General features: G+C 40.2%; 3 protein-coding genes across 15 annotated transcripts in view; 2 read left to right on the plus strand and 1 right to left on the minus strand.

Moving 5' to 3' along the window:
- Window positions 1-5,080, minus strand: part of eif4enif1 (eukaryotic translation initiation factor 4E nuclear import factor 1) — a 14,644-nt gene extending 9,564 nt beyond the window's left edge. For 2 of the 6 annotated variants that reach the window (XM_015042428.1, XM_015042423.1), the window contains exons 1-5: window positions 4,780-5,077; window positions 2,501-2,647; window positions 2,345-2,418; window positions 761-888; window positions 169-443 (exon numbers count right to left, since the gene is read on the minus strand). In XM_015042428.1, the coding sequence (XP_014897914.1) occupies window positions 169-443; window positions 761-888; window positions 2,345-2,418; window positions 2,501-2,599 (576 nt within the window). In that variant the 5' untranslated portion in view covers window positions 2,600-2,647; window positions 4,780-5,077. Of the gene's footprint in view, window positions 1-168; window positions 444-760; window positions 889-2,344; window positions 2,419-2,500; window positions 2,648-4,381; window positions 4,536-4,779 lie in introns of all 6 variants that reach the window. The other 4 variants (XM_015042424.1, XM_015042425.1, XM_015042427.1 and 1 more) reach the window with 4 other exon arrangements.
- Window positions 5,081-6,534: 1,454 nt separating this feature from the next.
- Window positions 6,535-17,720, plus strand: sfi1 (SFI1 centrin binding protein). Of its 2 annotated transcripts, XM_015042431.1 has the most exons (30): window positions 6,535-6,809; window positions 6,897-6,968; window positions 7,128-7,238; window positions 8,031-8,125; window positions 8,206-8,323; window positions 8,424-8,526; window positions 8,618-8,774; window positions 8,873-9,034; window positions 10,052-10,122; window positions 10,197-10,289; window positions 10,371-10,468; window positions 10,548-10,614; window positions 10,951-11,081; window positions 11,168-11,249; window positions 11,332-11,510; window positions 11,591-11,666; window positions 12,445-12,540; window positions 12,617-12,693; window positions 13,053-13,155; window positions 13,237-13,333; window positions 13,968-14,128; window positions 14,214-14,288; window positions 14,533-14,607; window positions 15,303-15,479; window positions 15,552-15,745; window positions 15,932-16,058; window positions 16,149-16,236; window positions 16,327-16,435; window positions 16,577-16,676; window positions 17,406-17,720. In XM_015042431.1, the coding sequence occupies exons 1-30, from the start codon at window positions 6,649-6,651 to the stop codon at window positions 17,532-17,534; spliced, it is 3,384 nt and encodes a 1,127-aa protein (XP_014897917.1). In that variant the 5' UTR covers window positions 6,535-6,648; the 3' UTR covers window positions 17,535-17,720. The 2 variants fall into 2 exon arrangements, with proteins under 2 accessions (XP_014897917.1, XP_014897918.1); XM_015042432.1 differs by lacking the exons at window positions 8,424-8,526; window positions 8,618-8,774; window positions 8,873-9,034 and having other exon boundaries at window positions 10,041-10,122.
- Window positions 17,721-17,793: 73 nt separating this feature from the next.
- sxph (saxiphilin) lies at window positions 17,794-25,407 on the plus strand. Of its 7 annotated transcripts, XM_015042433.1 has the most exons (17): window positions 17,794-18,118; window positions 19,201-19,364; window positions 19,541-19,640; window positions 19,727-19,903; window positions 20,112-20,274; window positions 20,363-20,427; window positions 22,253-22,410; window positions 22,512-22,698; window positions 22,787-22,935; window positions 23,020-23,110; window positions 23,285-23,332; window positions 23,426-23,608; window positions 23,771-23,918; window positions 24,294-24,376; window positions 24,473-24,657; window positions 24,980-25,166; window positions 25,265-25,407. In XM_015042433.1, exons 1-17 carry the CDS (start codon window positions 18,064-18,066, stop codon window positions 25,306-25,308), a joined length of 2,187 nt encoding a protein of 728 aa, XP_014897919.1. In that variant the 5' UTR covers window positions 17,794-18,063; the 3' UTR covers window positions 25,309-25,407. The 7 variants fall into 7 exon arrangements, with proteins under 7 accessions (XP_014897919.1, XP_014897920.1, XP_014897921.1 ...); XM_015042434.1 differs by lacking the exon at window positions 25,265-25,407 and having other exon boundaries at window positions 17,816-18,118; window positions 24,737-25,073; XM_015042435.1 differs by lacking the exon at window positions 25,265-25,407 and having other exon boundaries at window positions 17,816-18,118; window positions 24,742-25,073.
- The last annotated feature ends 567 nt before the right edge of the window (window positions 25,408-25,974 follow it).

Raw genomic sequence — 25,974 nt, forward strand, 5'->3', positions numbered from 1 at the left:
AAAAAAAAAAAATTTTTCAAAATTTTGGGGGAAAAAAACCCGGAAAAAAAAAAAAAAAAAAAAAAAAAAAAAACTGAATACTTTTATTATGAACTGTGCGTCTTAATCATACCTCTGGGTAAAAATGCAAGTCAGGTAGATTGAAACAAAGTAAGAAAAACCACAAACCCTGAATCTTTTATCTTTGAAGTCTCTCTCCCGCTCCCTCTCCTTCTCTGGACGAGCTTCTCTCTCAAAGGCTCGAGCAGCGATGATGCGCCCACTGCCAATTCTGCGAGCGCCTCCGAGGCGGAGTGTCTCGTTTTCCTTATTTTCCAGTGGGCTTATTGGGCGCCGGGTGTTTGATGCAGATACAACGTTGCCTTGACAACCACTGCCAAAGCTTCGTCGCTGTGGGCTCAGTACAACGTCCAGGTCGTCCTCCTTTAACCGCTCACGGGGATCTAAATGAATGGGGCAAAAAAAAAAAAAAAGAAAGAAAACACTCAGTTAATCTAGATTTAAATAAAAATACAATATCCACATTGAAGTACAAGTGGTTAAAAACTTTAACCCTTTTAAAGGCCAAACAGATTTTCATCATTATAAACCAGATTGACTAAACTGATTGTTTTATACAAAAATATGAATTGAAAACCAAATTAAATATTAAATAGCTAGTTTTAAAAATCTGTGCATGTTTAAAACCAAAGATAGATAAGACCCAAGACTTTAGAAACTCTAATAATACACCAACTAGTCAAATCAGGCATTTATTTACCTGGGATTCTGCGTTTCAAATGAACTCTGTCATCCATGTAGTCCTTCTTAAAGCCTTCGATTGGGGAGTTTCTCTCTGAGGTCGGGTACAGGGAGGCGTGCCATTTCTCTGGGTCCCAGACGCCGTCACTGGATCAACAAACAGAACATTAAAAGGCGACGGACTGAAAGCCAACGTTAGCAAAAATATTGGAAAACCCATTTACATGACGTCTGCATGTAAATGTAGATAGTTTAGGTTCAATACAAATTCAGCACAAAGAAAACAAACAAAAAACAAGGCAATAAAGACATGTTAAATATGATCAAAATTTAATTCAAAGTCAAACCAGAAATGCATGATTACGCAGAACTTTGACATTACTGTTAAACATTTTAGATGAGTAAAATGTTACTTTGTGAAACAAAGAAGAGTAAAATTAGTGACTTTCTGTTTGCTGGTCAATTTTAAAAGATCTGTCAAGTGGACTAAAAAAGGATAGGCCATGACTTGTGAATTCATACAAGTAGAGTTGTTCTCAAATGCTGTCTGAATTATTCAGGAGAAAGATCAAACAGCATTAAGATGCACATCTCAGAAATAATGTGTATATATATTTTTTTAATTTTATAAAATTAAAAAGGAAAAAAAATGCAGCCTGGCATCAAGAACAACTAAAAGGAAATTGTCAAAAAAGAAATCTGGCTTCTGAAGAAAAACAGGAGTTTCATAGAAGAGCCTATGCTTGATTTAAAAGGAGCCATCACATGTACACTTTTGACTTGATAACACTTCACCGTAATCATTTAAAAGTAATCTTAAAAAAAAAAACCTCAACAAATTGCATGTGTTGCACAGTTACAGCCATATCTTAAATCCAAATGTTATTTTTAAGCCACCCACATTTATATCATTGAATTAATATTTTCAAAAAGGCAGTAAAAACACTGCAGTGTAACTAATGTTTTACAATTCAAGTAGCAATTTTTTCCCCTTGTGAAGCCACAATTTAAAACAAAAAGTGTCCTAGTTGGACAGCAATGACCTGTTTGAGAAAGCCTGTGTGGTTTGAAAAAAAAAAAAAAGGAACTGAACACCATGCTAAGCTGAGAGTTATGTGGCCAGCTGATACGCAGATTTGAAACATCACAAACCAAAAGTTTTCTAAATGCAACTGAGCATTTACTTATCGTTTCTTTTACAGGGAGATTTATTCTCCCCATTACTTTCTGAAGGCAATAAGAAACTTGCTCCAGGGCAGGCTGAAGAACAAGCCTATTCAAAGCATGGTACATGTCTGTGCAGCTTTGTTTCCTGGCCTTGAGAAACATTTATGAGTCAAGGACAATCATCCATGAGACATGAATAATAAAGCAGTTTGAAACTAAATGTTTGGATCATTGCTGATGAACCCAAAACAAAAGTATTCTACAAGGCCACAAACCAAGTAGTCCAGATAAACGCCAAGCTGGATGTAATCACAGTCCTTGTCAAGAATAAGTGTTTAAGACTTGGAATGAGATTACTGAAATTAAGGTTTGCAGGCCAAAAAAAACAAAAAACGTTTGGCTGGATTTCTGTAAGGGCACAATTGAATGTTCATACCTGTCGTATTTTTCAGAGAGACATTCAGGCCGCTCGTTGGAAATCGGCAGTTCCTTTATATCCAGAAGTTCCTCCTGAAAAAGAAGAGCAGTTGAGTTTTAAAGCAGATCTCTGCATGATGCCGTCTTCGGACCGGCAGCAGTTCCATAGCGTCACCTTGGTATATCTGAACGGAGCGGTGGCTCCTTGCTTTCGGTTGGGCTGGTCCACAGCCGTCTCATCATTCTTCTGCTGCTCACTGGCATCTTTCTCCATGATGGAAGACAGACGGAATCAAATTGCTCCAAGCCCAAGAAGGTTCTGCTGGAAGACAGTTGCCAACATCAATAAAGTCCTGCTACAATTAACAGGTATGCTGCCTCCAGTGAGTCAACAGGAGCAATTTTAGTTTCAACTGCTGGATTTTGGATGCTTGATCAACTGGCACATTAACAAAAGCAGGATATTCTTAATGCACAATTTAATCAGGTCACATTTTCTATTCCGATTAAAACTATTGGAAGTTTTAATCTTTTAAGAGACGGCCAAATGTGTAAAGTCCCTCCTAAAACAAACATCAATTTCAAAAATAATACAGTATTTATTTTTTGGCCATACCTAAACAAAGATTGCTCCACAATCTAGAAGAGGACACTACATTTGAGCCTCAAAAACTATTTTATTTAACAGTTTGGCAAACTGTTAAAGTTAAAACATTAAAAACTATAAAAAGATTCAGAATGACATGGCAGGCTTTGAACAGGGATTCCAGTTTTAAGGACTCCTCCAAGCTCTCCACTACCATTTTTAAAGCTAAAAATAAAAATTTGCTTCACAAACACACTTGACCTTTTGGTTGAGAAAATTATTACCGAAATTTATTAATTAAAATTATTACCGAAAACATCTGAAGGTTTTTGTACTGAATATTCCTTTTTGATCGCAATTTCACAAGTTTGAGGGTAAACTGAGGGACAAATTATCCAGCCTCCCACATGCAAAAGAAATGAAAGTTCAATCTGTAGAATGTATGAAGGTTAATGACTTTTTTGGGGGGGACTATCACTAATTCAACTGCAAGTTATGGTACACTCTGAAGCAGTATGCAAAAAAAAAAAAAAAAAAAAACTCAGTATTTATTGTGCCGGTATAAAGTGTTCATCTTTCACATAGACCACTATAGCAGATAAAATCAATATTTTAATTTGGTTTTATTCCTGATGTCTTGGCATGGTGATCTCTTTCAAGGACAGGAAGAAACTAATGGAAACGGTCAATAAATCTGACTTTTGAATCTTGGCTTAACTCGCACAGCTGAAAATGAGCCCCATCTTAAGTGCTTACCATCATTTCCTTCACTGGGAATTTCAGCCTCTTTCCTCTAGACCACAAGTCAGTAACTTTGCCATCTATGCACAGCCAACTTTGTACTCTTCCTGAATTAAATTTGCCAGAAGCCGCAAAGCCTTTATTCAGTACTTGTGACCAGCCGCTATTAAAAAACCCCCCCCCCCCCCCCAAGACAAAAAAGGATTGCAACCAGTATATTGCAGTTATTTGAATTCATATTAGTTTTGGTGTTCCGTAGTTTGTAGGTATTTAACTATCACAACAATTATAGAAACCACAGAATGCATTTCCCCTCAAGTTCACTCAACATTTTGGTCTTCTGAGGCCAACAGAAAAGCCTGCAGAGCCACCAGCAAGTCTAGCAGCACAGACTTGCTGGTGCCACATCTGTATAAAGTAGGGAATAATGGACATAGTGCTTTTGTTTGAGTCACTGTGTCTCAATTTAACCTAGGCAATTTTTTTGTCCCTATATTATAAACTTCATGCAACATTTATTTCTCCATGTTTGATACAATTAACTGTTATTTTAGAGATCCACTAATTATATCCATATTTATTTAAAAATCCAGCAATTTATTTTCTAGTCAACAGACATAATCCTGGAACAATTTGAAATATTTACTACAATTTTGAACTAAGTATTTAAAAAGTCACTTCGGAGAAAAACACTTAAACACTTTAAACGAATTATTTAGATTCATCTACCGTCAGCGAAACGTCCTTGGCGACCACTTTTGTTGTTGATGATTGCTAATTAATGAGTAAATTGACAACAGCCAACGCCGAGTGCCAGCGCAATCACCAGAAAAGGGGAAGAAAAGAAAAAAAGCAGCTGGGGATAATTACCAACCTGTAGGGTCTGGACATTCCAAGAAACTGTGAGAAATATCAGTGATTAAGCAAAAATAAACCGCATCTAAACAAAACCCTCTAAATGACAGTAACCAGGAATTAGCACTCAATTAGGTTGGCCAAGTTTAACTGGCGTTACACATATAGTTTGTTTAATGCAGATGGGAGTAGAAGAAAATACACAAGCAGATAAATATTTATAAAATGTCTAGGCAAGAAAAAAAAGAGAAAAACTAAAATAAAACACTTACTGGGTTTAAATGATGCGTGGATCGCTGGCTGCTCACGTTAGTTAGCTGGCTAACCAACTAGCCGGGGATAAAACCCACCCAGCGAGGACCAAATCAAGCCGGTCGGGCTACTCTGGTGGTTTTAGTCAACACACACTTCTGCAGGGGATGATTTAAAGAAATAACACCGGTTTAAATAAGAAAAGAATTCACACAGAAACTGTGCAGTCTCTAATTATTGTCTGTCTCTTTCTCTGTTTTCGAAGTCGTAGCAGCAATTTTCCTACAATCACCGCTTTAAGAAGGTCCTGGGAGAGATTACATGTTGTCCGTCGCGCCTGTATAGAATTCGAGGTAGTACTGTTTTAGCCTGCTTCAACTAAATCATATTGCATATTTTTACCTGAAATATAACAATAAATATTTCAATTGAGTATGGTTTAAAGAAAATTGAGTCAATAATGATGTAGCTTACAGTAATTCTAAACCACACTACAGGCAATATGTTGGACGTCTAAAGAGTTCGCTTGATTTCTTTGCCTTTGGGATCTAGTTCGTAAACATCAAGCTTTGGTTAAATTTCTACTGAATTATCCTACAAAAATTACAAATAAATTAAGACATAGATTGTGATTTGTGGAATCAGTTTTTCTATCGCTAAATTTTAAAAAGACGTAATTTGAAAGCGTCTATTGTCTTCTTGATCACCTTAACTCCTGTTTATTTTGAATTCTAATTAATTCATTCAGATCAGATCACTCAAAAAGAAGAAATATAGAAAAATACTTTCTTTTTCTTACCTAAAATCCAATTCAAAATCACTACCATGACAATGAAACATTACACGTGCTATGAAGTTCTTGGATTTGGTCCCTTAAAATTGCAAAGTAATATTTTAACATTTTATAAATTTACAGTCGATGCATAAGTACTATGAAAGAGTATTTCCAATTTAAAAACAGAATTATATAGACATAAAAAGCAGGAATGCTGTAGTTAAAAAAAGAATGGATAGATAAATGCTAAAATATTATTAAAGACTCTACACTAAAAAGAACTTGAACTTAAAAAAAAATAATAATGATGTTGTGGGGGGTCAACGTCGAACTACCACTAACGACAGGATTGCAAACCCCGCCTTCTCGGACTGTTATGTTGAAAAATTCAGCTCCTCCTTGATGCCGAAGACCCTCTCGTTTTCTTCCTAATTTTCCCCTGAATTAAACAAATATGCTACACTTAATAACAATTTGAGGTCAAGGTTTCCTCAGTTCTCTGTTATGATTAGCTCTAACAGACTGATTAACTCTTCTAAAACGTCAGCTGCTTCCAAAGCGAAGCATCGGCGTTACCGTTGACAACTGGTTCCAGTGGGTCAGCATCATTTACTCGCCGGGGCAGTGTGGCGGACCAATCCTGCCACAATGATACAAAAATATCAAAAATAAATTCAGGAATTAATTCAAATACTTAAATAAATAAATATTACCTGAACTTAGCTTTATTATTCTAAGTCTGAAACCTTTAAGCTATTTATCTTTTTCAGCTTCCTGAACAACTTAAAGTGGACATTTTATTTTTTTTTTAATACTTCAAATGCTGAAGAAACTTTACAATATCTGTGCTGTTTTATGATGCCTCACATTAATCCGAGAATATTCCAGCAATAGTGGATTTGATGATACTATATATCTGAAAAATAATGTGAAATGTCTGAAACTCTGCGCACTAAGGCCATCTGCTCTTGCGGTAAATAAAAAAGGAGCAGACCCACTGATTCCGGGCATGTCACGTGACCAGGAAAAACAAATGCGCGGCAGTTGGTCTAAATGAATCTTTTCAAGGATGGAGTAAATAAGGATGTCTGTATTACAAGTCTGAGTTAAAATAATGCAAGGCGAATCCGTCCAAAACTCAGACCGGGTAAGACTGCGACCCTTCAGATCTGAGGGTGAACCTAGACAGCTGCGCAAAGTTCAGACCAGGAAGGTTTCTTACAGAGTGGGATACAACTGGAACAAGGGAGGGAGACTCAAGGAGCTCAGGATAAGGTGCCCAGACAATGTGTTGACCATATTTTATATTAGTAATAATACTAGCATATAATTTGAACTCTAACCCCTCAAACCATCTCCTAGACACTTGGCGAGAAAATTCCTGAAGATATGGATGCACAACACCTTTGGTCGAGTTCTACCCCTGCAAGCCAGGTAACATTGAACACATATTGTAGCTACAGTTCAGAATTAATTGAAAACCAAATGAGCACTGCTATAATTATTTCCAGTTTGTGATAGCCTCCTTGCTACTTTTAAAGTCCTGCATGAGTCTGAGGAGTTTTAAATGATGCAAAATATGGTTTGTTACAGGTCCCACTACAGTAGAGGCCTCCTGAGACGAGCCTTTGAAACATGGAGGGACGACTGGTGGACATCCAGGAGGGAATGGAGTCTTCTAATGAGAGCAGAGTGCCACTACAGGTCAGTCTCGAGGCATTTTGATGGACTGTTTGTTCTTTTTTTCTGTAGTAGCTGCCTGTCTATATCAGCATCCGGTCATTCGCGTAAAACTCATTGAGAAGTTGAAAAGTTTTCTTCTGCCCTCTGTGTTTAAAAAAGACAGACCAGGAGAAATGAGACAAATATACAGTGTTGTGAAAAGTGTTTCTTCTTTTACAGATTTTATGCAGCTTTTCTGGCTTAATACATAAATAATCTGAACCTTTCAAGTGTGACAAAAAAGGAAAGCCAGAATAGCCAGTGACCATGCGATGTGCTATTTACTTTGCAGCAGTACCTAAAAAGCAAGCATGCATGTGGCGACAGTGGAGAGAAAAAAAACCTCCCCTTTAACAGGAGGAAACCTTCAGCAGAACCTGACTTGTGTCCATCTGCGTTGGGGGCTTGAGAAGACAGAGTAGATGTACAAAAATGAAACAGAAGAACTGATGTCGGAGTCATTTCTTTGTTAATGAAAAGCAAAAAGTTAGCAACAGAAGAAAACATTTGATTTTTGGCAGCATTATCTCAGCTGATGTCCTCCTCTGGGAAGGTGCAACAGCCAAACAGAATGCCAGTACGGGTGTAACTTTGTATTTTGACTGGATGTTGCTTACATTTCATAATGATAGAAGTCGATTCAATAGGCTGGTTGTCGACGAAGCAACTGCGAACTGCACGGCCCAAGGAGATGTTGGAGATGTCTGTGTGAACATGCTTGATATCCTTGATACAGTCAAGATTATGTGCTGCTAATGATCTTTGTGTCTTTAGGTATTATCTGTTAAACCTGGCATTTTATGGGTGGAGGAATTTTACATCTCTGCAGAAACAGAAAAAGACTAAATTACAGTATGCACAATCATTAGGTATGATTTAATCTAAATAATAAGCAGGAATTATTTTCTGATCAAAGATGTGGTTTTAAGCACTCTGCTTCTGTAAACAGCTAATAGGCGACTGGTCCGATTGGCTTTGGACAGATGGAAGGTTTTCATTGAGATCAGGAGAGGACATTGGAGGATGCTTGAATCCTTCCTTGAGCGGAAAAGGCTTTCGGATTTGCAGTAAGTTTCTTTTTTGTTTTTTTTGTTTAGCATTTACTGGTACCGTGTCAAACTGGAATGCTTTCCATGTGTGTGACATTAACACTGCAGAGTTTTGCAGCTCAGTGTGGAATTTGTGGCAGACGAGGCTGCAGAAGCAGCAGCACCATATGATGTTAGAGGATCAAGCACAAAAGCAAAGGGCACTGAGCTTACAGAGCAAGGTAGACACACGGTCCGCTGAGCTACAGTCTTTGACTTTTTTAGATTAATCGTGAATTTATTCCAACCGTGTATTTTTTTTCTTGCGAAAAGGCTTGGAGTCTCTGGAAAGAGACACATAGATCTGCTTCTTACCAGAAAGAAGAAGAATCCAAAGCAGCTCTCTATTTCACTGTCCGCCTTAAGACAAGAGCATTTTGTCGGTGGATGAGTTTCACCTCCCATCAGAAGACCAAGAAAGACACACAAGGTTCTCATGTTTTCCTTTCCTTCAACTATCATCTGCTCCACTGAAGGCAAAGGACCTGGTTTCAGGTTGCAGGGTTACTCTGTGTGTTTTTCTTGTAGCCGTGGCTCAGCGCGCCTGTCGTCTCCGCCTGGTCAGGAGGTATTGGAGGGAATGGAGAAAAGCTCTGAGTCACAAACAGAATGAAGAGAGGCGCTTGCGAGTTGCAAACCGCTTGGCTGTTCAGAGCACTCGACGCAGAGTGCTGGTGCACTGGAAAGCCTGTATCCTGAACTGTTAGACAAAACTAACAAAGATTCACAAACACTTGCATTACAGACATTCATAAACACGGAATAGTTCATAAATGTGAACAAATGTCAATACGTATGTGCAAATAAAAACCAATTGCTTCCAGAAGTCTCCAAATTAGTAGATACAATCCATCTGTGTGTAATTTAATCTCAGTATAAATGCAGTTGTTCCATTAAAGTATCAGAGGTTCATTACAGAACATTAGTGAACAAACGGCATCAGGGAGATCAAGGAGCACAACAGGCAGGTCAGGGAGAAAGTCGTACAGGAGTTTAATGGAGAGTTAGGCTACAAAAAAATAAATAAATAAAAAAAAACTCATTTCAAACAGAGAGTGCGAGGGATTGAGATATCCCACATCTCAAAACTTAACCCGGCGTTGCTGGGTGGTGATAGATACAGCGTCATTCTGGAGGAAAATCTGTTAGAGGCTGCAAAAGGCTTGAGGCTGGCGCGGAGGTTGACCTTCAAGCAGGACAACAACCCTAAACATAGAGACAGAGCTACCTGGCTGTATGTAGCCAGGTATGCATGCTCTGATCTGATTTAGATCAGAGCATATCCATGTATTAAACTGACCTCGTGAAAGTCCAGACGTTGATCCAAATGAGAATCTATGGAAAGAAAGTTTATGTTCACAGATGATACTTTATAGAACAGCTTACATTTCAGCATCTAGATGTGCTCATCTGGAAGAGGCATAACCCAACAGACTTGTAATCACAGTGAAATCACGTTGTTGCCTCAGGGAGGCTGAATACAAATGCACACCACACTTTTCAGTTTATTATTTGTAAACGGTGTTGAAAACCATGCCTCATTGTCTGTACAATTCCCAGTTATGTACTCATTTGTGTCTGTCTGGTTGTTTGTGGATCTATCAGGAGAAGGTTGGGGGTGTGTGGTGTATGGTAGACTTACTGAAAGAATGCATCCCGTTCTGATAGTCCTCTGTTCAACTGTTTGGCTCTTGAGCTGTGATGTAGATGTTCAGCTGTGCAGAGAAGAAGCGGAGAGGAACCAGACAGCATGTCAGCATTTCCAGCATCATTTACTGGTAAGAAATGGAACAATTGGACCGAGCACGACCTGGCAGAGAGCAGTCAGTTCTTGATCACTTTGTGTTCGCAGCGCGCTGGACTGCGGGGGCTCTCTCTGAACGTCAGCTGGACCAAAGCGCACCGACTGAACAACAACATGGCCATCCAGCACCGTCAACAAACAGTAATCGATGCGGTCGTCACCTTGCAGGCAGTTCCGTTGTCTTTCAGTGAAAACATCAAAACGTAAGCTGCTCTTTGGTAGATGCTGGCGAAGTACTGGAGGCTGTGGACGGATCGGCTGGAGGAGGTTGAAGATCAGAGCTTTCAGCCCCTAATCGACAAGGCGCTGAATATTTACAGGTTCTAGGTCACCTTTCCATTTTCTAGCCACCTTTCCAGGAATAAATCAAACATTTTTGAACTGTCTGTCATGTTGCAGGGTTTCTGTGCTGAGGCGTTGCTTCCACCACTGGAGAGAAACGCTTGCTGAACAGATTCATATGCAGGTATTTTCAAAGATCTTGAACTCATTGGGACTTCAACTAAAATATTTTAGTTTCTATTTTGGAAACATCTAGTTTCTATTTTAATAAAACAGAAGCTATTTTAATAAAATAGAAACTAAAAGTCCTATTCCAGCTGAGAAAAAAAAATACATCAAGGTACACTTTATTTTCTGTTAAGGCTGAATAAGACTGTATCACAAAAGCACACATATACTGTCCATAACAACAACATTATACCCTTCATCACAGATTGATTCAAGAAGAAAAAAAAATTATTTTACCTACTTTCTCACTTGAAAATGTCAAATTTGTCATTTTTAATTAATTTTTCTACAGGAAGTGGAGTGTCGCGCGGACGTTTGGTTTGCTGAGCGGACCTTACCCCGATGTTTCCAGTCTTGGGTAGAGTTCACTCTGCAGGGACAGCTGCGAGAACAGAGAAGATTCAAAGCCGAAGCCTTCAATCGGTGATTTGGGTGTTTTTAACCTTCTTGAATGCAGGCCCTGTCTATATCTCCTCCTGTGTGACTTGTTTTTGTGTCTGGATTCTCAGGAAGCGTCAGTTCGCCTGGGTGTTTCACACCTGGTGGGAACGGTCAGAGAAGCACAAGGAGGAGAAGCTCTCTGAGCGGATGGTACGCAGCTGCAGATGGAAACAAGCTTAGTGTCGATTCAGACGGACTGTTGTGCTCCAGACACGTCGCTGTGTGTTTCCAGGCGGTTCTGCACGACGAGCAGCGCTGCGCGCGAGGAGCCTGGCTGCGGTGGAGAGGACGCACGCAGCAGCAGATCAGAGAGGCAGAGAGACGGGAAGCTTCGCACCGTCTGCACACTCACAGGCTTCTGCACAACACGCTGGTGCAGTGGAGGAACCACAGCTCTGAGATCCGAGACAGGTGGTGACGATCTGAGGTGACTGATCTGTCTGAGCTGCTGTGTTTTCATTGTTAACGGTGGACTGATCTATTCGTGTCAGGAGAACCAGAGAGCTGCAGGCCTGCCTTCAGGGGGATTTACGCAGACTGCGGTGGGCTGTAGAGAAATGGAAGAAGGTAGTTATCGTCTGGACACAGAACACTGACACAGAATGTGGGTAACAAAAATAACACAGCGGCTATTTAGGGTTGAAGCAGTTAATCGGATTAATGGTGAATAATCAATTATTAAAATAACTGGCAATTAATTTAATAACCTAACCGTTTACTGGAGCTTACAGACTCAAAATTATGACAGTGTGATGAAAGTCTAATACCCTCAGACCAGCAATAAATCCGGAACTATGCAAGAATGTATACATTTTGCATTTAAGATGAAAAACCTTCTTTGTCTATAAATATCTTCCACTCAGAGCTCCTCAAGAGACATAGTTTTAGCTTTATCTGGCTAAACTTCTGTTAAAAAAACCCTTTGCTATCCAATTATTAATCAAAAAAATAATCGACAGAAAAGCCCTACACTGTATTGATGTTAAGCAAAAGCTGAGCTTTTCACATGCTGATTTTTTTTTTTTTAGCTGAATATGCATCTTCTACTGCACTTATAGTAAAGATTATTGCATTTTATGTAGTAAAATGTTTATTTTGTTTCTTAAAAGACATTGAGTTATTGGCATTTTCTTAGATATTTCTAACATTGTATAAAATAAGATTAGTGTTACATAAAAAATTTGCATAATGTGGAATTTTTTTTTTTTATTCAGTTACTCAAATAATGGTCAGAATAATCGGAAGAACATTGCTGAAGTAATTGTTACCTGCAGCCCTGTTGTTATCTTCTGGTCGGCATCTCTGCAGGTCTTAGCCTGACGCTGATGAGTGTTTTTGTCATCAGTTTGTTCAGAAGCGGCGAGTGAAGAAAAGCAGGCTGAAGGAGATTCAAGGCCACTATGAAGCTAAACTCCTCAAACAAAGCTTCGTGGCCTTGGAGGTGATTAATCATTAGTGTGTAGAAATTAAACCAAAGTGACTAAAGAGGATGTTCAGAGCCACTGCTGTGTTCACAGAATCATCGCTTTGAGATGTCTCTGATGTGCGAACGTGCAAAGGAGCTTCAACAGCAGCGAACACAGATTTTCCTCAGGTACCTTAACTCCAAATGTTCACACCCTTCTACTCGTTTCACTTTCATGGATTTTATTGCCAATTCCTCTAAACAAATCGCCGAATCTCTCTGAGATCAAATGGAGAGAGCCAATAAAGTCACAGATTCCTTATTAAATTAAGGCCTTTGCTTTGAGTAGGCCATTCTAATGTAGAGCCTGGTGGCCGTTAGGACTGGAGGCCATTAACCACGACTTTGTAGAACTTCAGACTGGAATATGACTAAATGTGAACCTGCAATTTTATTGTCTTTTAAGATTTAAGTTTTGAGTTTAAGATTTGCTGCTTTGAAATGACAAACATATTTCGGCCTCGTAGCGTTGAGTCATATGTCCTCAGGAAATCTCTAACAGCGTGGAGGGAGAAAGCAGAGCTGCTGGCTGAGGTTCGACTCGCAGAGCAACAAGCCCAGGAGCATTTCCAACAATCCGTTCAGCGGAAGGTTTGAGCTTTGGCCCTTAATTTTAAAATGCAGTATAGTTGTTTTCTTATCCTTTGCTCTCTTTGTGCTAAACCTGTCCAGGTTTTTCATGCCTGGAGAGAAGTAACGAGATGTGCACTGTTGAAGCGCCACCAGCAGAGGGAGTTGCTCAGGCAGGCTCAGAAAACACTCAATGAAGGTAATGATTATGCACAGAACATCATGGTTTCAGCTTAGTTCAAGTTTGATCTGAACATATTTAAAGCTGATCAAGTGAACACATTCTTTGTTTAAAAATAATATTGTAAAACCTGAACTTTTAGGTAAAGTAAAAATGTTTCTCTAATAATTTTTCAGCTTTTCTTAATGGCTGATAAAGACGCCAAAGGACATCCATTTGAGAAGTTGGACGCTAAGTTTAGAAAATAAGTAATTGAAATAAGGACATATGAGTAACTGCATGTTCAAGGTTTCGACTTGATGAGAAGCAATGCCAAAAATGTTCCTTTTGTGTTTCAAATAGAAAATAGATTATGTAAAAAAAAATCTTGGGGTAAAATTATTAGGTCAAAAAGTATTTCAAATTTTTAGCGAGATGATCAAATGTGATCATCTCTTTTATAAGTGGATTTGATAGGGTTTTGTGCACATTATACTATTTACAGATTAGAGTTAAGCAAATATTCTTTTATCTCTGAATTTCCCTCCTTGGCTTTATTGTTACAGAGTTTTAAATTATTGTTGTAAAATCTTCTTAGATTCTACCTGCACAACATAATATATATATATATATATATATATATATATATATAATATATTTTTTTTTTTTTTAGCTCGGCTGCGGTTGATTTTCAAACAGTGGAGGGAACGAACCACAGAGGCACGGACGCTGAGGATAAACATGGAAAAGGCCAGAAGGCATCACAACTCCAAGCTGCTCTCTACAACCCTGAATGCATGGAGCAACTATCACTGCCAGCACCAAAGACACAAGGTTGCCGTTTTATCACTAAATACATCTGTCACATGAAGCTACACTGCTACTACATGAAAGCTTCAAAGTTGCTATAACTCTTCAGGTCATGAAAAGACAAGGTCTCCTGTTGCTGAGGTTAAAGATGTACCAGAAGTTCTTTGAGCGATGGAAAACGAAGGTTTGCTGACGTTTTTGTTTACAATTTTTAATAAGAAGCTTCACTTAAATAATCTGGGAATAACCTGGAAAAGCTTAAAAAGTCAAGTTAGTAAGAGTGCTATACATTTTAGTTGACATTTAGTACGCTCTGGGGACATCAGACTCTCATCTGATGTCCTGTTTCTGCTGTACAGTACACGCTGTGATTTAACGCTCTCTCACAGGCTGTGACTTCTTGGTTCTTCTCTTTTTCCTGCGAACAGCTGCAGCACAGACGCAGGGAGGCTAAGCAGACGGAGCGAGCTCTCTGGCACTGGTCTCTCACCCTTCAGGCCAAGGTAACACCTGCCTCCACATTCTTATCTCGCATCAAAATCTCCTGGGCCTTGAAAGAGTACGCACACCTTTTGAGATTGGGATATTGTTTTATAACCCACCCCCGGTTATAAAACAGCAGCATTAAACTTTATGCTGCCATTTGTCCACTAATGTTCTCTTAAAAAAGCTCTGAGGTCTTCACTGAACAGATGGATTTATACAGAGATTAAATTACTCACAGCTTGACTGGTCAGGCAACTAATTAGCTGTTTTTTTTTTTTTTGCTTGTTTGTTTTTTTTAATTTACAGGTACCAGAATAAACTGAGGTTAAATACTGTTGCATACCTGTTTATGCTACAATGAGGATAATAGTAATAATAAAATGCTATCTTTTTTTAGTTTATCAGCAGATCCAGATGTAAAACACCTGGAAATAAAAGATGGAATGTTTATCTCTGTTCTCATTCTTTTGATATCAAACCCAAATGTTTGCAGTGGAAAATTAAACTGGTTAGCCTGTTTTAATACTGGAGGAGTGTATTCATCTGCTTCAGCTTCACAATTGTATGCCGCTCTGTTTGCGCTAACACATAATAATCTAATAAAACGTATGAAAGTTTGGGATTTCAGTGTGATACAGTGTGAAAATATGAGTATGAATATGTCTGCAAAAACTTGGTTGATTGATCGATTTGCATTGTGAATCTGCTGCAGGTGTTGCAGGGATGGAGGCTTTGGGTGACAGAGCAGCGCAGCAAGCGGAAGCACGCAGCCAGAGCGGCACAGGTATACAGGGACCAGCTGCTGAGGGAGGGCGTGACGTGCATCCTCACGTACGCCGCGCACATGAACGACCTCACAGCGAGTCTGACGCAGCTCAGCCAGGAGCAGGTGAGTGTTTGTGGGAGCGATCAGACACCAGAGCGTGAGCGTGACTTCAACCGTCTGCCCCGCGTCCTGCAGAGATCGCAGCGCCTGCAGAGAGTCGTGAGGCGCTGCGCCATGCGGTGGAAGCGGCGGGCGTTGGGTAAATCACAAAAGGAGCAAGATGTCAGAGCGCAGCCACAGAAGAAGAGTGTGACCTTCTGCTCGCCAGGTCCTGGCGGCGTTTCCACGCCTCACTCAGCGGAGCAGGAAGCTGAAGCACTTAGCAGCCAGTGAGTTCAGATCTGAGTCTGTCTCACTGAAAATGTGCAGCAGATGGAGATGAGGTTATCAACCATGTTTCAGGCAGATTATCTTATCAGTGCTTTACATTTTATTTTGTACTTCCCCTTCTAACTTATAAAACTGGCTTTAAAATCTGGTCTCTTTTAGCAGTTATTCATGTTTTTCTTTATTAGCACTGAAGCAGCACTGAAACCGAGTCAGACAGGCTTCATGTCTGGAGCTGAGTCGCCTCTGGAGAGTAGAACTCAAGATCTTCTTCTGCCACCCTCAGCCTTCATGACCTCAAAGACGCAGAAATCTGTATTTATCTCTTACCGTAATACATTTAAACATTTATGCCATCCTGAAATAACTTGACTTTCTTATATTCTTCCTTTTCTTTTTTCAAAGTTGGACAGTTCAGGTCTCAGAGAAAATCCATTTGTTTCCCTTCGTGAGTTTGAGACTTGCTCTACACACCCCCCAGCAGGTTTTCAAGGTGTTGTAGTTGACCTTTTTTTATTTATTTACAACAAACAAAACTGTCAGGCATGAAATATTAAAATCAACTGCTGCGGCGCCCTTTCAGATCCAAATTTGAAAAATTCTCCTGAAAAAGAAGCATCAGTTCTGATGAGGGAGCTTCTCACCATTCGGACGGACATGAAGAACTTCCAGCAGAGCAAGAAGCAACTTCGGTGGGAAAAAAACCAAAACAAACTAAATCCAAATCTTGTTTATGCCATTTCAAACGTGGTGTGTAGTAACTGATGTTTGACTGTGTGTGTGTGTGTGTGTGTGTGTGTGTGTGTGTGTGTGTGTGTGTGTGTGTCACTCAGGGCATGGTGCAAGCTGAGAGACGTGTTGCAGAGTTGGCTCCAGACAAGTGCAGAGGATGAACAAGTGGAAAAAAGCGCAGTTTGTGAGGAGCTGAAAGAGGTAGAGGCAGAAGGAATGATGTAGTTTTATCTTAAACTGGAGTCAATAACACACGATCTCAACTCGGACAGTTGTAGTATTTAAATAGGCGTCTGAACAAAATGCTGATTTTTGCGAGGTTGTCATAAATAATGATTATTTCTGGTAAAGATCCGACAGTTTCTGCACATCTCACCAAGTGAGCAGACCTCTGATGACCTGAGGGTTCTAGCTGGCTTTTCTTTAACGAACAACTCTGAAATTAATTTTGACCGGAGATCGTTGCATGCCATTATAAAACATTAAAAACATTTTAAAATCAGTTTCCAGCAAACATGGAGCCTGTCTCGTGATGAAGCTATAATTAATTTTCCTTCTGTTGGTCGGGACTATGGAGGGCAACATTTTGAATGTGCTGTAGATCTTTTTTTTTTTTTCTTGTGTTTTTTTGAGATAGCAGTTGGCCCATTTAGCGATATACAGTGGAGTTGGGAAAATTAACACATTGCACGCTCATTAGTTTTTAGATTAATTCGGTCTAGTCAGGTCCTGATCATCAAACTTGTACTTGTAAAACCAAAAACATCTGTTCCTTTCTGCATTAAACTAGAGGGATTTTTTTTTTTAGCCCATGGACACACTCTGTAGCTGCTGTTTGTATGCGATAGGTTAAAAAGTTGATGTTATCACAGGCTGTATCTCCTACCGATTAACACTGACATTGATTAGTTTCACATTTGACATTTGCAGCTGGAGAAGCGCATTCAGGAACTGTCCACGGAGCTGGAAAAACAGAAACCTACCATCCTGCTTCATGTGGAGAGGATCCAACATTTGCAGTCTGTCCTCAGTACCGCAGGAGTTTATCCTCTCTGTTAAAAACAAGAAGACATGGACATCACAGAAACAATAGGTCATTCATCTATATGCTGTTTACACTCATGTGCCTCAAATATCCGGAGAACTACAGATCCAGATATGTTCATCTGATGCACATTTTGTTACATGTTTGCTAATTTTTTTTTTTTTTTTTGTCCTCAAATAAACTTTGAAATCCTAACTACACACAGCTGTCGTCTTCTTTAACACACTCTTTGTCTGGCAATTCTTGGTAACTGTTCAAAAATGTTTTTTTGTCTTGACCCCCGCATATTAAAAAAAAGATTAAAGTAGAGCTGTATTTTTCACTTTAATTTGTGAACAGTTTGATCTGGGTCTCCTTGTGACAGATGGCGCTAAATATTTTCCATATGTGTGTAAAAGGTGACTGTTTTCAGTCGAGCTGCCCTTACGCAACAGATTTTCTCCTCTGTTCTACGCACCAGCGGCTCTGATTCCCTGGAAAATCAGTGGTGGAAAATTCAGGCTTTTCGCTCTCTGCTGACCGCGCTGCCAACATCAGCTTAAAATGAGAGGATCTAGTCACATTTTACTCTTTCTCATCTTCACCTGCTGCATCAGGGGTAAGTAGTTGTTACTTTTTTATTATTATTATTTGGCGTTGATATTTAGCCCCACTGGGAGTGTGTGATGACCTGATTATATAGTTTATTGTTGATTAAATGTTGGGCTTATGTCTGGTGCAACTTTTACAGTAATATTTCCCTGATAAATGTTAAATGGTTAATAAGCCAATTGCTAAGCAAGTTTCTATTTATGCTTTACTTTAATACTGCAGAATTTTAATTGTATAAGAAGCAGCCACTTTCACCTTGTTTCACAACTTTAAAGCACTATCATTTAATTTCTGCTGGTTTATAAAGGCTGAAAAACAGGCTAGAACTGCATCTGTCTATGGTGGAGATGCTGACTAGAATGAACTAAACGACCAGCTCCAATTTGCCAGAAAGTGGCTTGATGAACCACAAGATTCTTGGAAAGATGTTCTGTGTACTGCTGAGACCAAAGTGAAACTTTTTGGAAGGTGTGTGCCCTGCTATATGTGATCTAAGATCATCTCAGCATCTCACAAAGTACTAATTAAACATACAGACAGTATTGGCGGTGCTAGTGTGATACTCTGTAGCTGGTTTGTTACTTCAGGACATTGAAGACTTGATATTTCATTTATACAGCAAGCCCACTTCTTCATGGCTCAAAAAAACAAAGGTTTCTGATGGCCTAGTAAAAGTCTGGACTTGAGTCCCAAAAAGATGTAGTTGTGTGATCTTAAATGGCTTAACACTTGCTGACATTGGTTGTTATTATTTGGTTGTTTAGAGTGAAATTAGTTTTGTCACATACACCAAGTTGTTATGGATAGCTATTCCAGTCTTAAATGAAATTGTTAAGAAACTGCTAGAAGCATTTTGATTTATCTGAAACATTTAAGTGGCAAAAAAAAAAAGAATCCTTTAGTAAATAGCTTTCATAAAAATTGCCTTATTAATGATTTATTAGTTATTTATAAAGGCACTCTTGTTTTTTCCTAGATGAGACATGCCGGAAGTTGGCCAGTGGTCAGAAAAAAAAACCCATGTTTGCCTGATTGGCTTGGATGGTGTGAGCTTTTTTTTTTTTTTTTTAATTGTTGCTCCTGTGACAGCTAAGAAGATGCGCTGGTGCACCGTCTCAGATCCTGAGCAGAGGAAGTGTGCAGAGCTGGCCAAAGCCCTGGTGGCCGTCCTGCCGCCCGCTGCTGTTGCAGCGTTTGCCAGGCTGTCCTGTGTACGAGCGTCCAGCACAGCCGACTGCATCGACAAAATCAAGGCGAGTCGCTCTGTAGATTATTGTTTCACTTCTAGGAGATGATTGGGAGAAACATCTGCCAGTGTTGCTTCAGAATTATGCAAGGTGGTGGGTGTTTATAAAATGCTTTGAGATAAAATTAAGTCATAAATCCAAAACAATTGACTTTAATTTTTTCTTTTGTTCCTTGTTTTCAGGCGAACCGTGCAGATCTAGTGGCGCTGGATGCAGGAGAAGTTTACTCTGCTGTGAAGCAGTTTGATCTTGTTCTCGTTGCTAAGGAGGTTTACGCTGACGGTAAGGTTTGTTTCATCCTCCTGATATGATCCAGAGTGTTTCCTCTCCCTAAGTGATTTCTGAAGAGTTTATTTGTTCATCTGTAGGAGCTTGCGTCCTGTCGGTCGCCGTGGTGACAAACAGGAGCTTGGATGTTCGGTCCCTGCAAGGCCTCAGAAGCTGTCACAGCGGGGCCCGGTGGACTGCTGGGTGGAGCCTCCCGCTTGGGTTCCTGCTGTCCAGGAACTACCTAACCTGGAGCAAAGACAATCCTCTCAGCCAGGGTGACAACGTGGTTCTTCAAACAGGGTTCCCTATGCAGTCTGGAAACACTTATTCCTGACCGTTTGATGAGTTTTTATATCAATACTTCACAAAATGAGCACAAAACCACAGGAATTTCTAAATAAAAGAAAGGCATTGTAATATATATAAAAAAATGTGTTTTAATGTCTGCCCGTATTATTCAGCGTCCTTCTTCCTCTCTTGCAGATGTTGGTTCCTTTTTCAGTGCTAGTTGTGTTCCAGGAGCTGCCAACATGGCGCCGCCTCTGTGCACACTGTGCCAAGGCCAGAAGTCTTACGTCCGCCAGAAGAATTACTTCTGTGAGTCGTCACACAATGAGCCTTTCTACAACAACCAGGGAGCCCTCAGGTCAGCCTGAACGAAAGAGAACCTCTTTAAAGCAAAAAGCGACCATTAGACGTATTGGTAACAGGTTTTCTGTTTTGACTTGGTCTAGATGTCTCCGTAGAGGTGCAGGTGATGTTGCCTTTGTGGACCATTTAGCGCTTGAAAGTATTAATGGTAAGCTCTGTATCATACTTTACATATTTCTTCTTCTGTAATAAAATAAAATAAAACTTTTCTGTGATTTACTGACATCCGAGGTGTGTGACACTAAACGAGCAAAACAGTGGCAAGCAGCAAAAAGCTAAGAAATAAAAGCAACATTTAACAAGTCTTAAAGTGACAAGATTAGAAACTGTTTGGAAGATATATTTCATTCTCCGTGTGGAGAGAATAGGGTGGCATACTCTATTATATTTCTGTATGTCTTCAGCTGAAAAAAGTGACACTAACCATTCAGTTCTTTTGAATGTTCACATCTTGATCTTGTTAATCTTTGTAAGAAAAGTGACTTAATATCAGTTCAGTAACATATTTTTTTTTTTTTTTTTAATAAACAAGTTATATCCATAAAAATTATTTTCTGGCATAGGATGTAGTTGGCACACTGTGCGTCCTAATTGCCACTGGTTCAGCCTGTGGTTGAAATAACTCTAAAACGACTCTTGAAGATTGCCCCGTTCCTCACTTTCAGCTGTGTGATGTTCAAAGGGTTTCTTGCATTTATAGCCCATTTCACCCTGCTGCATCTCCATAAAATCCAAATCTGTTTGACTCAGCCCAGAACTTTCCATTAGTCATGTTGCACAGCCCGATTCTGCTTCAGTTGTAATTGCCTTCACAAATGGTCTCAAATGAAGAACCGTCTGATATGTGACAGGCTTAATTGTGACTCTGCAGAAAGTTGCTGCCCTCTGCAATTTATGTGCGTCCGCATCTGTTAGTCCTGCTCTGTGAAGTTCCTTCACATCCAGTTTGTGGCTCACACATTGTTGTTTCAAACCACTTCCACTAGGTTGCAACACCGCTGGCTCTTTGTGAAATATTTAGTAAAGGAAACTTCATAACTGAACTTGATGCATAGAAGGCATCCTATTAGAGGATTCCATGTGAGCTTCTGAGAATGACATTTTTTAACTGATGTTTGTAGAAACAGTCTGCATGCTGGGTACAGACCTGTGACCATGGAAGTGATTGTAACAACTGAATACAGTCATTTTGAGCGATAATTGTACCCCTCAGTATAGAGTGCAGTTTGTTTAGAAGGGTTGCCTGGAGAAAACCAACGCTCTGAAAAATACTAATGGGCAATAAGACATGTGGACCATGTCTTTTGGACTACAGTAGGAGTGTTTTACCATAATGCACAGTTTTAGAGCAGGGGTCTTCAACTCCGGTACCCAGGGGCAGGTGTCCTGCAACTTCTAGATGTCTCTCTGTTTCAACACACATGAGCCAAACAATGAAGTCATTTAGAGGACTCTGGAGAACCTGACTGAGGAGGTAATTCAGCTATTTCATGATGGTGTGTTGGACTAGTGACACATCTAAATGTTGCAGGACACTGGCCTTGAAGACTGAAGGCGAATACCTCTGATTTAGAGGAGACCAATCAGAGCACATAACTCAAACTCAACTGTTTCACTTGGTGGTGTTGGAGTAATGAATGGGCTTACTTTGTAGCCAATACCTTAGTGATCTTGCAGTCGTTGAGTTGATTACGAACTCTTCTATATGCCAAAGCATTCTGAAAGGTCATTCTGAAATCTTTCTGAAAGGTTAACCAAAATGTTAACTAAATAACCTGACAGGATGAACAAAGGTGTGTCTAAGTTTGTAATGTTTTCAGATTGGTAGAAGTGACCCATTTTCTTTTGTATTGCAAATGTAGCAAATTATTATCAGTTCAATTCTGAAACCAAACCAGCCTTTGGATAAGCAGGGTTTGACACTGAAGGCTTTTGTCTCTTGAGTTTTTATCTTGTGTGTGAAACTTTCTCAGCGAGCGAGTGGGACAGTTTCCGGTTGCTGTGTCCTGATGGCTCACAGGCTCCTCTGAGCCACTACAGGAGTTGTAATCTGGGCCGTGGTCCAGGAGGAGGAATGGTCACCAGACATAATTTTCGCAAGGTTGTCCGCAAATTTATATCAGCTGTGCAGGTAAATAGGTGGACATGGTTTCACGCTTTTGTTCTGTCATTCTGCGGCCTTCGCTCAACTTCAGCTATGTACTGAAGTCATTTCTACACTGATTTCTTAAGACGCAGTTTGGTCGACTAGGAAAGAAGAGGCAGCGCTTCCAACTCTTCAATTCATCTCTCTCTGGGGAGTCGGACCTTCTCTTCCGAGACGCAACGGATAAACTGGTTGTTCTGCCGAACGACATGGACGTCAGCCAGGTGATGGGGCTGGATTATGTTGCACTCCTCAAAGGACTCAGCCACGAAGGTGCATAGGATCAGCCTAAACTTTTCAGGAGTGAACGGGATTTAGCTCTTATAGCAACTCTCTGTGAACTAGTGGCTTGTGTTTGCAGGAAGCTCTCTCCAGGACAGCGTTGTGCGTTGGTGCTGCATCAGCCATGCAGAGCAGAAGAAATGCGAGCAGTGGGCTCTGAGCATAAAGTCCGACCCACTGGTGTGTGTCAGGGCTGTGTCGATGCGGGACTGCATCGAGAAAATCAAGGTAAATCGTCCGAGTCGCACGAGCATCGAGAGTTTATCACACTCTGGGGATACAAAGTTAAAAACAAGGCATGTTTTACCTCAGAGGGACGAAGTGGACGCAGTCTCGCTGGATGCGACACACACATTCATCGCAGGGAAATGTGGCCTTGTTCCGGTGGTCACTGAGTATTATGGTAAGATTGTAGTGATGCATCTTCCTTGGTTTTTGTTTTGCTCCGTTCCTATTTGAGTAGTTCTGTGTTCTGCAACGTGTGCTGTTGTCAGCTAGGGCAGCGATTAAATCATTAAATTGTAGTTTTGGTGTTTGTTAGTGGAAATAAATGGATTTTTTTGTTGCATTCTCCCAGGAACCGAATGTGCTCCTGCTGAAGGATCGGCTCACTTGGAGACGGATGGTAGGATGAAGACAAATCGCAGCTCCCTGAGCTCGGTGTTTGATATAAACGCCATCTTCACATTGAAACCATCACTCTCTGCCCCCCTTTCAGTGCTGCCCTCGGCTGTGGGTGTAGCTGTAGCAAAGCGCTCCAGCAGGAACATCTTCATTGGGAATCTGGGTGGCCGCCGCTCGTGTCACGGTCACATGTACAGCCCCGCAGGCTGGCTGCTGCCGTACAGACACACATTGAGCCTGGAGCACAACAGCAGCGCCCCCTGTGATCCAAACCAAGGTGCAGATTTTTTTAAATTTCCTCATAAGTGCTCAACTTTCTGACTTTTGCTCCTCACTCTAGTGAATGCATGTCACTTCCACTTTAATCCAATGCTTTGTTTTGTTTCTTTTGTTTTTAAGCCCCCCGTTGACTGCAGTCTGCCGCTTTCTGTTTGTACAGTGTACAGCACGGTGTTTTGGAAAGGCTGTCTCCCTGGATATCAGGGGAATCTGTGTAAAGTGTGCATGGGAGGGACAGGCGAGGCAGCGACCAAACGCTGCACCGACAACCACAATGAGCGTTACTATGGAAACATGGGCGCCTTAAGGTGCACAGGACTCCGGGTTTTTCTGTCGTTTTTTTTTTCTCCTGTCCACAATAAAGATCTGTTTAAATTCTGAAGATAAATTCATCTTTTTGTAGAAGCATAATTTTTTTCTGATCATATCGGCCACTTTATGTGCTTTTACATCAGAGCCACTTTCACCCAACCACACTTGCAAATACACCAAACAAAGCTTGAATATTTCTACTTTTTTCATTGAAACATCATGCTACTGTAACAAAACTTATTTTATATTTTATCCCTTTTTACACATCATCATTATGGCAGCCAAAAAGTGTGGAGGGCACTGTCGTGTTGTTCCTGTTTCAGTATTTACCCTCATAGACTGATTTGTTCTATTTTTCTGTTGTCTTGCAGGTGTTTGGTTGGAGATCCAAGTGGGAAAAGCTTCGGTGACGTGGCCTTCCTCGAGCACCACAACCTTGTCACTAACATCCTTGGTGAGGTATTGAAGACGCTACATGTATTATGTATGTAGAGCTGCCAGCTAATTGACATTGTCCCTATTTTATTTATTTATCTTTATTTAACTCTAGCTTTGAATTCCAGCGGGTGGGCGGAGGAGTGGACACAGTCTGACTTCGAGCTGCTGTGTGCCGACGGACATCGAGCTGCTTTGTCAGAGTGGGAAAGTTGTAATTTGGGAGTCGTCCCACCGAACAGCATCATGACACGGCCTGTGCTCACCTCCAGGGTGTATGACTTCCTCATGAAATCGCAGGTCAGTAATTTTGTTTTCGTAAAGTCTCATTAATTTGAATTCTGCTGGGAGGACTAACTCATCAGGTTCTATTTGCAAGACTAGAGAAAAATCCAACCCTAATTAACCTGTGGACCTGCGACCTCCTCATGGTGTGCCCCGCATACCTCCCAATGACCCCTGGAGATCCCATGACCCTGCAGGAATAAGCAAGTCTAGACGACGGACGTGGGGATGAACGAATCGTTTTGCTATCGCTTTACAATCGTGTACTACTTTATGTTGATCTATAACTCTTTGGTTTTCTTCAGACTCTAAGATGGTTACTTTTCTGTAATGGCAGGAAACTTTGGGAGCCACCTCAAGCACCGAGTTCCAGCTCTTTGAGTCTCATCAGTACGGGGAAAGTGATCTGCTGTTTAAAGATGCAACGCACTGTTTTGTTCACACAAGCCACATGGATTACCGCTCCATCCTGGGAGAGGAGTTTTACGCTCACGCAGAGGCCGTCTTTAAATGCACACACTCTGGTAGGGCATGGACACACTACCTGACTGTGGTGAAAGTTGGATTTTTCTTTCCCCTATAATAACTGCAACCTTTATGTATTTTCTTTTCCTCGCAACAGATATCTTGGAGTTTTGTAACCAGGATGTGTGCAGCACATTCTAAAGAAGGAAATGTAAAATGGCATCGTGGTTTCCTCGGTTTCTTAGATATTTAGTTCTTCATCCATACGAATGATGGGTTAATAAAGACTAGAAATCATCACATGACTGAACTGAAACTTATGCTTTCATAATGGGATATTTTCTAACTTAAATGAAATTATTCATCTTTGTGTTCTAAAGCAGAAAATATACATGCATATATTTAATAAACATGTAAAGCCAACACAGCAAATGTTTACAGCAAAACAAAAGATGTGGCTTTTTGAATTGAATTATTGTGAGAGCTTCTCTATAGATATATAACAAAATGTATGACATTGATCTTCTTAGTAAATACATTTCTCCTGTGGAGAGATGTGTTTACTCTCAATTTACTCTCAGTAGTTTTACAAACAAATGTTTTACAAACATTTGTTTGTAAAGCTCCCAAATAATTCACATATAGAAGCCAAACAAGAAGTCTATAAATTAAAGGGCAATAAAATGTAATTTTTAAAATTTGATGGTGGGGTTAGAGCAAAACTGGGCTCATGGCCTCACTGTCCTAAGTCCTAAAATAATTTCAAAGATTTTAATTAATTGTAAAAAAAAAAAAAAAAAAGTGGTTGTAGTAAATTAACAAAAATATGCATAAATATGCTCAAGCAAGGAGGTGAAAGTATTATGC

Source organism: Poecilia latipinna, unplaced genomic scaffold, assembly GCF_001443285.1.
Source record: "Poecilia latipinna isolate Pla-1442-1.1 unplaced genomic scaffold, P_latipinna-1.0 Scaffold588, whole genome shotgun sequence".
In the NCBI taxonomy this organism is placed as follows: Eukaryota; Metazoa; Chordata; class Actinopteri; order Cyprinodontiformes; family Poeciliidae; genus Poecilia; species Poecilia latipinna.

Bases quoted from the DNA above. Each gene is read 5' to 3' on its own strand.
- sxph (XM_015042433.1), top strand. From the start codon at position 18,064: ATGAGAGGATCTAGTCACATTTTACTCTTTCTCATCTTCACCTGCTGC. The intron at 20,428-22,252 runs GTAAGCTCTGTA...AAACTTTCTCAG, and splicing joins AGCGCTTGAAAGTATTAATG to CGAGCGAGTGGGACAGTTTC. The intron at 22,936-23,019 runs GTAAATCGTCCG...GTTTTACCTCAG, and splicing joins ACTGCATCGAGAAAATCAAG to AGGGACGAAGTGGACGCAGT.
- sfi1 (XM_015042431.1), top strand. From the start codon at position 6,649: ATGCAAGGCGAATCCGTCCAAAACTCAGACCGGGTAAGACTGCGACCC. The intron at 8,527-8,617 runs GTAGACACACGG...TCTTGCGAAAAG, and splicing joins CACTGAGCTTACAGAGCAAG to GCTTGGAGTCTCTGGAAAGA. The intron at 16,237-16,326 runs GTGTTGTAGTTG...GCGCCCTTTCAG, and splicing joins CCCCCCAGCAGGTTTTCAAG to ATCCAAATTTGAAAAATTCT.